The sequence below is a fragment of the Cyprinodon variegatus genome, unplaced genomic scaffold, assembly GCF_000732505.1.
Source record: "Cyprinodon variegatus isolate N-32 unplaced genomic scaffold, C_variegatus-1.0 Scaffold567, whole genome shotgun sequence".
Classification (NCBI taxonomy): Eukaryota; Metazoa; Chordata; class Actinopteri; order Cyprinodontiformes; family Cyprinodontidae; genus Cyprinodon; species Cyprinodon variegatus.
The window spans coordinates 262,638-274,644 of NW_015151020.1; the positions used below are offsets into that span (position 1 = coordinate 262,638).

A 12,007-nucleotide genomic window follows, 5' to 3' on the forward strand; every position below is an offset into this window, starting at 1 on the left:
CTAGTTCACGTAGAAAGAGAACTTTCCCAACACTGCCTATTCTTTCAATGCAATTCTATATTTCTGACTTTGTAGCAAGTTGAACAAAACCTTTTTTTAAAAGGCCACTTCCATTAAGCTGGCATTTAGAGAAGAGAAAATAATTTAGTAATGCTTACTGACCTAAACAAGGAAATATTTAGACTAAAATACTATGGAAAAGGAAAGAATTAATATGTATTGTCCATCAATGAGGAAATTCAGGATAAAAACAAAGGTCAGTGCAGTAGGCAAGTTTATAGCACAAAAAAGAAAAATAATATGGAGGTATTAAAAAGAAATATTCATCTGGTTGTAGCAAAATTGCCTAAATCAATTCTAAAACAGTTAAAAATCCACTCGACTTTGTTTTCAAGTTTGAAGACGTTTAGCCTCCCATCCAGGAAGTTTTTCAATTAAAAGTTTTCAGAAATAGCGTCAAGTTCGAGGCTTTTTAGCGTGGACCAAAAAACAAAGCCATGTTATGGCTTTGAAAAGCTTAGCTTCCTGGATGGGAAGCGAAACGTCTTCAAACTTGGAAAAAAAGTCCAGTGGATTGTTAACCTTTTTTGGAATGACAATGACCTGGATGACTGAGAATCTTCACCAGCATATTTCCTAAAACTACTTGAAATATTTTCTACACCTATTAGTTTTTTCAGACCACTTCTCTCTGGAATGAATTAAAGAAGATGGAGCTAGATCTTTGTTTTTTTTTGCTCATGAATGAGTCTAATAACTAGATTTTCCAATCATAAAGCAGCTAGTCAAATGCCTGCAGCAAAGTGATGCAGAGCCTAGAGGTTCTCCACAGTCTGATACAGCTCTGCTTCAAGTTCACCTGCATCAGTATTGGAGCAGAACCACATTTTTCATTTCTTTTCGAGTCAAGAAACAGAATTACTTTTTTGTAATGCCAACTATCTGGACCCAGCTGTGCTTTACTTCTGCCATTTCTCACACTTCATTCACATCTCATCACTGGAAACTAAAGAGTTGGGCTGTGGTGCTACTAAGCCACGATTCAGGCGGAGCTCACATCACAAAGATAGTAAGATGAGTGAGAAACGATAGCCCACAGGCAATAGTTTGAAAATCAATGAGTGACAGAAGAGCAATTAGTTATCTGGAGATGAACCAAGATTCTCCAGATGTGGTGCTGCTGGCCAGCTTCCCAGTTTGAGTTTGATCAGTGGAGATATACATGCTGGTTTTGGAAAGGAGTTTGTTTATTTTCACTCTTTCAGCAGCACTTTTTCCCCAAGTTAAGCCACGATCTTCCACTGCCCACCACTGAAAAGCTCCACAGGAGAAACTGCAGGTCTGTCGTCTTGGTTCAAGGCACATCAGCGGTTAGCAAGGGGCCGAAAAGTCGCCTAATTTAGTGCTGCTCTGTCTGCAACCCTGCATAAGCATGGTATGGATTAAAAAGCAGGAAGACAACCTTGAATGCCTTAATTAAAAAAAATGTATCTAATGGAAATGGAAGTTTTTCAAAAAACAAATATAAATGTTGAAACATCCCCATACTTTCAGATATGGTAAGTTTCAGATTAGCCCTTTCCCCCCCTAGACTCACTCTATATATCTGTACTGAAATATGACCAAACGTTAAAAAAAAATATTTTTTAAATCAGCATTCATGAATAAAACATATCCCTAAAGGTTTTGCAGCCAATATCCTATAAATATGAAAAAGTTCACAGATTAAAGTTTTTGAAGCTTAAGATTGATAAACTTTACTTCAGTGTCCATTGCTTTAAAAAAGGGGGGGGGTAGGGGGTGTTGGGAATGGATTACTGAACACAGATCATGTTCAAGCATTTGAATGGTGGACCCTTACCACATACAATAATTTATACCTTTGAGAGATTAGGTAACGTACAGTTTTTAAATAATGAAAATCAATAAAGTGAATCAATTTAACCCAATTTTAGTGGCGATATTAAAGTATAGCGACTTGATTGGCTGACAAACACATTGTAATCTAAAAGTATCACTCGTCCCATTTAGGCAAGTCAATCTTGACTGATTACAATTCTAAAAATGTTCAAAAACTAAACTAGACATCAATAACCTAAAAAAAAAATCTAAAACCAAGAACAAATGTTTACATCTGTTAGACTATAAATAGACCACTTAGAATCCAAGTTTGCAAACACAAGGTGGCATTTAACTTTAATTCAAGTTGTTCTCAACGTGCTATATAAATATAATCTAGAATACAACATTAAATATATACAAACAAAACACTCCTTGTAGAAATGTAGATTGCACCTACAAGAGATTTTTTTTACACCATTAACTATTGAAAGATGAGTTATTTTACAATCAGGTCAAAATCCTTAGTCAATGACACGTTACCTTATAAAAATATTGTTTATACCATACACTCATTTATAGACCAATTTGCATTCTTTGAAGGTTTGTTTTTAGCCCTAGGTAGTGTTTTTAATGGATTTCCCTCAGCAGCATGGTTATGTTAAGTTTGACAATTATGCTGAAATAACTAAATGCTATTTAGTGAGAAAAATGCATTGGTTATTTAATTGATTCTGCTAGGAATAAGGCACCAACATAAAGTAGTACCACAGTGAACTATTTCTGCAAAGCAATTAAGGCAATAGTTTAAATGTACTTCTGCTTAAATACAGTTTATTCTCCCAATAAAATATAGATATCATCCCTTTGGAGTAAAGATGCATAATTAATAAATCAGGTTTTCATGCATTAAGCCGTCATAACTTTTTTCCCCCCTCTTAGTGTAAAGTGTAAGCAGGGCGGCCAGTGGCTGCAGGTTGAGCGCATACCTCTGACGCACAGCAGGGACATCGCAGCAGGATTGTGCGCAACAGTTCCTCCAAAGCCCTCAGTGAGTTTTCCAACCAGGTGCCTGTTGCTCCGCAGTCATTTACACTGCAACCAAATGTCCTTCACTTTCCGCTCCATCACACAAAGCAACCAAAAACACTGTAAAATGTATCCGACAATCCGCGGAGCCCCGAGGGCTTTCTGGAGCGACGGTCACCAGCTGAGACTGAGTGACTACCGGCTGAAATCCAGCGGAGCGGCGCGTCTCTGGTGATGCGTTCAAGGATGGAGTAAAGGTGGGGATTCAGGAACACATCACGACAGGTGTTTTAAGTATTCTGACCACCGCATTGGTAGACATCATTTTAACAGAAAAAAGACAAAAAAAAATATAAGTTTTAATATTGTTTAAGAATACCCAAACAATTTTAATGTTGAATCTTTATAGTTAAAATAGGGAGGTAACCTAGTTTAAAAGCACACAGAAATCAGGGGCGGAGCTAGATGGGGGGCCAGGGCCACCCTTACCATTTTCTCCCCCTTTAATACAGACGGTGGTGGCAGTAATACTCTCAAGTGGAATATTCAAAACATTTAAATTTTTCATATATTAACAATTACTTAACAAAAACGTGGTTAATTATGCACATCAGTATACTAACATTTAAGATAATTCATGCTCTTTCAGAACTAGATTTTGTGTTATATGGGGTAAAGAAAAAAATTGTCTCTGAAAGTCATCTAGGAGTCTTCAGTGAAATCATAACTATTTAAATATTTATATTAGTTCTTCTAAATATAAATTTTTTGCAGAATTGTTAATGAGATGTTTGTCCCAAAACTGAAAGAATTGTATCCACTATACCTTTTATCTAGAAAGCACAGATGTTTAAATATATGCATCCATTTGTTAGTAAAGGTTGTAGGAAAGTATAGTTTTTCTTTATTTTTGAAAATATGGCTGTTGTGCTTGTTTATTTTCCTGTGGCAATTTTGTAGATCAGGCTCGGACTGGGAATGATTTTCAGCCCTGGCATTTTTCATTTACAGCGGCGCCCCCGCCAGATCTCACTGCGAGTCTAGGTGGCATGTGGGCAATGGTATGGAAAAATGGCCACCCTTAGGCAATCACTGGCCACCCCTACCATTTTTTTCCCCTGTAATACAGACGGTGGCAGCAGTAATACTCTGAAGGAGAATGTTCAAACTTCTTTAACTTGACAACTACTTGACAACAGAAACACTGGTTAATTATGCACATCAGTACACAAACATTAAAGATGATAGATACAGAATTTTTTTTCAGAACTAAATTTTGAATTAAATTGCTGCAGGAAAGTATAGTTGGTCTTTATTTAGAAAATATGGATGTTGTGCTCATTCCTTTTGAAACACTGTAGATTGACCCTGAGGTTCTGGTGCCTTTCGGCCACCCCTGAATGTACATTGGTTTTTGACTGGCCACCCCCATTAGGATTTTCTGGCTATGCCTCTGACAAATGTTTTACTCATATCCAAATATTTCTCACAGTAGTTCCAGTTAATGTGTAAAAAGCGTGAATTCTAACACCATTATTTTCAACAATCAATTTATTGTCAAATTTTAGTTTTAACTCAAAAAGTTAATGTGTGGTATTAACAGATACAGCCTAGTCCCTGAAAAATAAAATATACCATTTCCATTAGGAGGCTTAATGTTTATTCAAACTTTTTTTCCCCAAGAACAAAAAATGCATTTGGTATTTTACCAACAAACATCTAACCTGAGGTTTTACAACCCCATAAACTTAAACATTTTATCCAACCATAAATAAATGAAAAGGGTAAAGCTGTTGGCTGTCATTGACCATGAGAGACCTGGATCAAAGGTAAAAATAGACCAAGAAAAATAAAATCTTGTGTGGCATTCAAGTCTTCTTACTTCCACATTTTAGATCAAACTAACCCTAAAAGGGAAAAAAATAAATAAATAAATAAACACTGTAGAAAACAATAATCCACTCAGTCATAAGGATAAATATGCTTCACTTACCTGGATAAACCATCTGTTCTTCAACTGGGTTCAAAAAAATTGCCTTACTACCAGATTTGTGATGCTATCCCCAGGCCTGAGGATTTGGTGCATGAGTTTTAGGCAAATTGTGCTGGTTGTCTGACCTGTAGGGCTGAGGCCTTTGCTGGTTGATGGACATCTGTGATGAGGGGTTTTGCTTGTATCCATCTCTATAAGACTGAGATCTCTGGGGAAGAAAATGTTGCTGGTAGGAAGACCCCTGTGACATCTGGGTTAAGGGCCATTGTTGGTGGCCAATTATCCCATGGGGTCTAGGCAACCGCTGGTAGTTAGATCTATGATGGAAATTTTGCCCGTGGCCTGTCTTATATGGCTCAGATATTAGTGGCTGATGTTGATTGTAGTGGTGTGGTGCCTGTGGCATAGACATTTGTGGGGATGTTCCATCTTGGTGGCTTAACATGTAGAACTCAGGGTTCTGCTGGTAACTTGGTACCTGAGGGTCAGGTGTTTGGTGGTCGCTGGGACCTTTGGATTGCATTTTCCTTAAATTCATTGGCTCAAGCCTTTGCGTCTCCTGTACTGGTTGGTGACCAGGACCCTGGAACTGAGATTTCGGTTGATAGCCTTGACCCTGGAGCCCAGGCATCTGCAGTCTTTCTTGGTCACTAGGTGCCTGAAACTGAGATTTGGCTTGATAGTCTTGATCCTGCTGCTCAAGCATCGGCAACTGCAGCCTCTGTTGGTGACTGGGTGCCTGAAACTGAGATATTTGCTGGTAACCTGAACCATGGAGCCCAGGGTTATGTGGGAAAACTTTGTGGTAGTGGCTATGTGCTTGGGGTTGAGGTTTCTGGAGGCCATGTTTCAGAGGCCAACTTCTCTGGTTATTACCAGACATTTGTGGGAGAGTCCTCTTTTGTAGACGAAATGCTTGCGTTTTATTTGTTTGTTGGTTCCTGGGTGCTTGGAAGTGATGTGGTTGAGATCTTTGTTGATAGGCTTGCACCTGAGATGCTGGCTCCTGAGGTTTTAGTCGGAGGCTAGGGGATTTTGGCCATCTTCCATTTTGGTAGATGGCCATTTGAGAATCACCCCCCAGGAGCTGAGATCTTGGTGGGTGTCTGGATGGTTGGGGTTCAGGTATTGGTTCCTGGTAATGGCTCAGAGCCTGAGGCCGAGTTCTCTGGTATCCATTGGATGCTTGGTGTGAAGGGCTTTCCTGGTAGATCTGTACCTGGAATTCAGGATTCTGGTATAGTCCGTGTGCCTCATGTCCTTGGTAGTTGCTAGGCATCTTGAGCAAAGACATCTCTTGGTAGCTTGGCCTGGAGTATTTAGGCTTCTGTTTGCCAATGTGCCCAGCGGGCTTCTGGGTTGGCAGTTGCTCATAATGTTTGGGGGCCTTGGGCTGTGGCTTCTGGCTGTTTGTATTGGCCTGCACACCTGAATACTCATTGAGGCTAGGAGCTTGGGGATGTGGCTCTTGGTAGTGGTTGGGTGCATGGCGCTGAAACCTTTGCTGATAATTACCAGACTTGAGTTTCTCTCTTTGGAATATATTTGGACCTCTGGATTGAAGATTTTGCTGGTAAACATGCACTTGGGGAAAGTGGTCAATTTCAAGATCTCCAAGCTGTGGAATATACCTTGGCTGGTTATGAGGTATTTGTGACCCCGGATTCACAAAATGGATATGAGGATATTGTTGATGATAGTTGAGAACCTCAGACTGGGAAGTGGAATCCTGATATTGGGGCATCAGCTGGTATCCATAAACCTGAGGCTCATTTCTCTTAGCAGAATCAAAACCATGAGGAAAAGCTGTCAGTCATTCAAAAAAAAAGGGTTAGGGTTAGTCTGCCCAAGATGAGTACTTTTTCAATCCAAAAAACATGAATTACAGTTAAATGTGCAATTGATAGGCTTACATTCAATTCTTGCTTGGAGCTCTCCAGTCAACAGCAGCAGCAGTAGAACAATCCTAGAAATAGATAATGTACAAACATAAATATGGGCTTCTCAAGAAAATGTTTAGTAGTAAACTCTGAAGAGAAATGACAAAAGAGTTACCACTGAACCTACCCCATGGCTTTGCATACAGCTGTAAAAAAAAAAACAACAACAACTAGAAATACCAATAAAGCTTAACAAAGTATCTTTATCTCCTTTCCATAGAGCAGGGAATCAAAGAATTTCTCTGACTTGATGCAAACTAGTCAATAACTGCTTCTTCATCCTGAGCACTGAGAACAGGTGGAACAAATGAGGACAGGTTCTTAATGATCTGCAGGTGTTCTGAAAAAAAAAGGCTCCATATGGTGGCAGTAATGCACACCTATAGATATTTTACCTACCTCCATAACATTTTACAAGAAGAAGAAAAAATGTCTTTTGAAAGAACACATGCTGGGTTTGTAAAAATGTTTTTGTCAGATTGGAATTTGGATTTTTGTCAAACCAATCTTTAAAAGACAGCCATCTTTATTAGAAGAGGGGGTCACACTTTTTTAGTAGTGCAACAGGTAGAAATAAGACTAAAAATGCAATTTATGCTCCAAATGAAATTTCATTAGTAAGCTATACACTTGATTTTGATAACTGGATTGATTGAGTTTCTGACAAATCCTCTGTGAGTCCAACAAATGGTAAGGAGCCATGATCAACTTGCCAATATGTATAAGAAATATGTATCTCTTTAGAAGGTTTAACTATTATTCTAACATGTCATTTGTCAGCATAACTCCAAAATAAAAGATCTTTATTCTTTGGCTGTATTAGATTTTTTTTCTAGAGCCAGTGCTATTCCATCGCTTCTCTTTTGCTTAATTTTTTCCCCTAAAATTGGTTAATTAAAACCTTTTTTCCAGGCTATGTAGTGTCATCAGTTTAATAACAGCACATGAAGTCAAAGCTACTTGTAGACTCCGTCTGAGTGGGATCTATGCATGATAATCCCTCTGAAATGATCCAGCAAAGCACAGATGCCAAAACATCTGTCTCTGTATGTTAAATCTCTGGTCATGCTATGTAAAGAGATCCCACTTGCTTTTGTACCTAAAAAAAAAATAAATGAAACAAGCCGTTAGTGTTGGGTCATGGGGGTATCCTGTTTGAACATCTTATTCCCTTTATGTCACTAGACAAGAGCAGATACAAACCTTAGATGTTACAGTTCTTAATGAGCTCAGCTCAACACAAGATGGAGTTAAACAATCCTGAAAGTTGATGGAAATGTTCATCACAGAATGTAAAATTGTATTTGTTAAACTTACGATGGATCCTCAAAGTGAACATGTATGGTTTGGATCAAACTTTCCATTTATAAGCTGTTCCTTTAGGAATTATTGCATTTAACCCATATTCAAGCACAAACTTATTACAAGTTGGTTTAATTTAAATGTACAGCAGCACTTTGCTACTGTACCTTCAGAGAAAGCATGTCACATTCTGCCATCTAGAGGCAGAATGTCATAAGTGTTTATCTTTCAGGGTCTGATCGAAACAGGATTATCAATGAAGATGAAGATCCTGCAAAAGTCCTACATAATGAAAACCATACATACCTTACGGTGCTCCTTTAGAATAGTGGTATGCAATTTTTATTTTATAAATACATTTTTTAAAATTTCTTTTTTTGTTTTGCTTTCAATCAGCACATTCACTTAAGACACAGTAGTAGTCATTCAAAATTTCCCCACTTTCCTTGATGGGCCCTTGGCTGGTCTCCTACAATTCCTTTTTAATCAATATTTGTACTAAAATATTCCATCATGATTTGTGAACGTTAAGATCTAAAGAGAAGCATCATCTCCTGGTTAGACCTTGTAATTCAGTAAAAGGGTGGAGTCAGAGTAAATAGATATGCAAGAGGGGGCCACTCCAGTGGCTGGAAGTAGGACAGGATTTTGCAGGGAGTTTGAGGGAAGTGGGCTGCCATTCGGCTCCCATTTGACTGGGAAGGGCCATTTTGAATGGCTGCTACTGTATGCAACTACTGTTGATAAAAGGTCTTCCTAGTCCTACTCAAGAGGTTTGAATTTTTCCAGCCAACAGCTTTATTAACTCCATTGACGTTCTGCACAACTCTCTGGATGCAATTAGCCATGTTGGATCAGTAGGGCATCTAAAGACAAACTGGCTTAGGAGAACCTGTTGACCTGTTGGTCACCTGTGCTTTATATGTTAAGAGTAGAGTGCAGTCTGTCAAAAGGTAAAATTAATTTGGCTGAAAGTCTATTTCATTAGAGTTAAATTTTAATTTCAGGCTTTTTGGAGAAAATGTGTTGGAATAGAATTTGTGAAAACAAACAGTGCCAATAAAAGCTATGCATTTTTGCCTACAAGTCTGAAACTTCACATCCAGAGGTGTAGTTATGGATGATTATCCCCCGGGAAACTTCCATGACCGAGGCATTCAATAACCAATGGGATCAATCTTGGATCTTGACTCATTAGAATTCCTCCATAAAAACAGATCCTTGAATCCAAGTTATTTCTAAACAGTGCCTTTAATCAGTATCAGAAAAGCTTTAAAAAAAATGAAGCTTCTGTAAATTAATGTATTAGCTTTTATTTTCCAAAATGTCTGGGTTTGGTGTTGCTTGTCAAGAAGAATTTTCTGGAATTCTTCTTTGCCTGTAAAGACAAAATCTGTTAGTTGTGATCCTGAGTGCACTATAATGTTTAAATGTAAAAAATACTGTACACACCTCCTTTTAGCCAATGCAATTATTTAAGGGCCAAATTTACCCTTAGGAATGAAAGAAGGGTTTTTCTTGCTGAACTGGTATCCAGGATGCATTGACCTGATTAAAGTTGGTAGGTTTCTGATCTGCTGGTAGCGACCCACATTTTGGGTCTGAGACCTGAGGTCTGGCTGGTAGCTGCCCTTGTGGTCGAGCCGGGACCTGGGGGCCGGCTGGTAGTGACCCACCTGATTGGGCTGGGACCTGGGGGACGGCCGGTAGTGACCCACCTGACTGGGCTGGGACCTGGGGGCCGGCTGGTAATGACCAACCTGACTGGGCTGGGACCTGGGGGCCGGCTGGTAGCTGCCCACATGGTCGGGCCGGGACCTGGGGGCCGGCTGGTAGCTGCTCACCTGCTTGAGTTGGGACCTGGGGGCTGGCTGGTAGCCACCCAGATGGTCGGGCCGGGACCTGGGGGACGGCCGGTAGTGACCAACCTGATTGGGCTGGGACCTGGGTGCCGGCTGGTAGCTATCCACGTGGTCGGGCCGGGACCTGGGGGCCGCCTGGTAGCTGCTCACCTGCTTGAGTTGGGACCTGGGGGCTGGCTGGTAGCCACCCACATGGTCGGGCCAGGACCTGGGGGACGGCCGGTAGTGACCAACCTTATTGGGCTGGGACCTAGGGGCTGGCTGGTAGCTGCCCACATGGTCAGGCCGGGACCTGGGGGCCGGCCGGTAATGACCAACCTGATTGGGCTGGGACCTGGGTGCCGGCTGGAAGCTGTCCACGTGGTCGGGCCGGGACCTGGGGGCTGGCTGGTAGTGACCCACGATGTGGGGCTGGGATCTGGGGGCCGGCTGGTAGTGTAGTACATTGGACACAGCTTTAGAATGAAGCTCAGGCCTCCTGGCATCAGAATTTTCAAATCCATAAGCGGAAGCTGTCCAAAAAAAAAAATTTAAATTCATAATTGAGGAGAATATGCAGTTTTCTGAATTTGTATTATTACTTGTCTTACTTCTTATACTTGCTTCTAGCGCTCCAAAAAGCAGCCATATCAGCACAACACTAGAAAACAAGATATTTTAGATATATATTCAGTTCATTCAGACAACATAAAGAAAAGAATATAAAATACCATAAAAGCAGCCTCATCACCAATGACAGCACGCTACTGCAGTCACACAAACCCTTCTTGCCTTCTGAACTGCCATACCAGAAGATGTGTCGTCAACTCATTTTAATTTTTTAGACAACAAATCAGAGCACTCGCTTTTAATTGATCAATTTGAAGCAGGTGACATAGCCAAACAGAATGCTATAGATATTTGGCTTTTGCTGCTGTTGCATGCTCTAGTCTAATCGGTTTTATTGTGCATCACAGTTTATCATCAAATGTGGATAACAGCAAAAATCTAACAATAAACTCATTTTTTGACTGATTGATGCGCAGTTATGATTCTAAAATACCCTGTTTTGTGGATGTTATTTGAAAGAATGGCCAATAGGTGGAGCTAATTTGATATAACAGAAAAGGAGCTTGTTGGGCAAAGAAATTTCTCATTTAAAATAAGTGTGCACAGGTGTGCTCTGTATGATCATCCTTTATAGTTACCAGAAGCCTTTAGGCTGTTTTTACGATAATGCTGTACATCCTGGTTTTACAAAAAAGGTGCGTTGGTTGCTATGACAACCCGCCTGCTTAAATCTTAAACAACTTTAATAATTAGACATTTTAGAACTATTTCTGCCTCCTGTAGTATTTTTAAATGATCAGCATTTACATTTTGATGCAATTAAGGAGGAGAAAATGACTGCCTCAAGCTGCCTTCTGAAATAGGATGGAGAAAATTAACTTTTCACTTTGCTGCCACTTTTTACCTTCTTGCATTTTGTCCTTAAGGCCAGTGTTTGACTGAAGGTGCTTCTTTTCTTACCTTTCTGTCAAGTTGTCAAACTCTTTGTGCATCTATGGTTGCCTGGTGTAAAATCCAGATATATTGACTGCTGCATGCTCCTCTCAGTGTAAATCAGTCCTACTTGATGTTTCTTCCTCATCACATGCCCACCCAGTATGAGGGGCTGTTGCAAAATGAGTGAGTGCTGCAATTGCCTAGATTTCCTTAGAGGAAAACCCTAAATACTAAACGGGATTGTCTTTGAAACTGCCTAACTGGATTTAAACCTCTATGTATTAAAACATGATTTCTGGAAAATCATATATATATATATATATATATATATATATATATATATATATATATATATATATATATATATATACACTCACAAATATACATACTAATACACACAGGTGTCAAGTAACGAAGTACAATTACTTTGTTACTGTACTTAAGTACACTTTTTAGGTATCTATACTTTACTCCATTACTTATTTTTCCTCCTACTTCTGACCTATACTCATTACATTTTCACACAAGTATCTTTACTTTCTATTCCTTACATTTTT

At 39.6% G+C, this 12,007-nt stretch overlaps 1 protein-coding gene across 1 annotated transcript in view; it reads right to left on the reverse strand.

Moving 5' to 3' along the window:
- Positions 1 to 3,053, reverse strand: part of LOC107095723 (protein unc-13 homolog B-like) — a 213,717-nt gene extending 210,664 nt beyond the window's left edge. The window contains exon 1 of the mRNA XM_015391973.1: positions 2,829 to 3,053. Within this exon, the coding sequence (XP_015247459.1) occupies positions 2,829 to 2,850 (22 nt within the window). The 5' untranslated portion in view covers positions 2,851 to 3,053. The remainder of the gene's footprint in view (positions 1 to 2,828) is intronic.
- Positions 3,054 to 12,007: the final 8,954 nt, after the last annotated feature.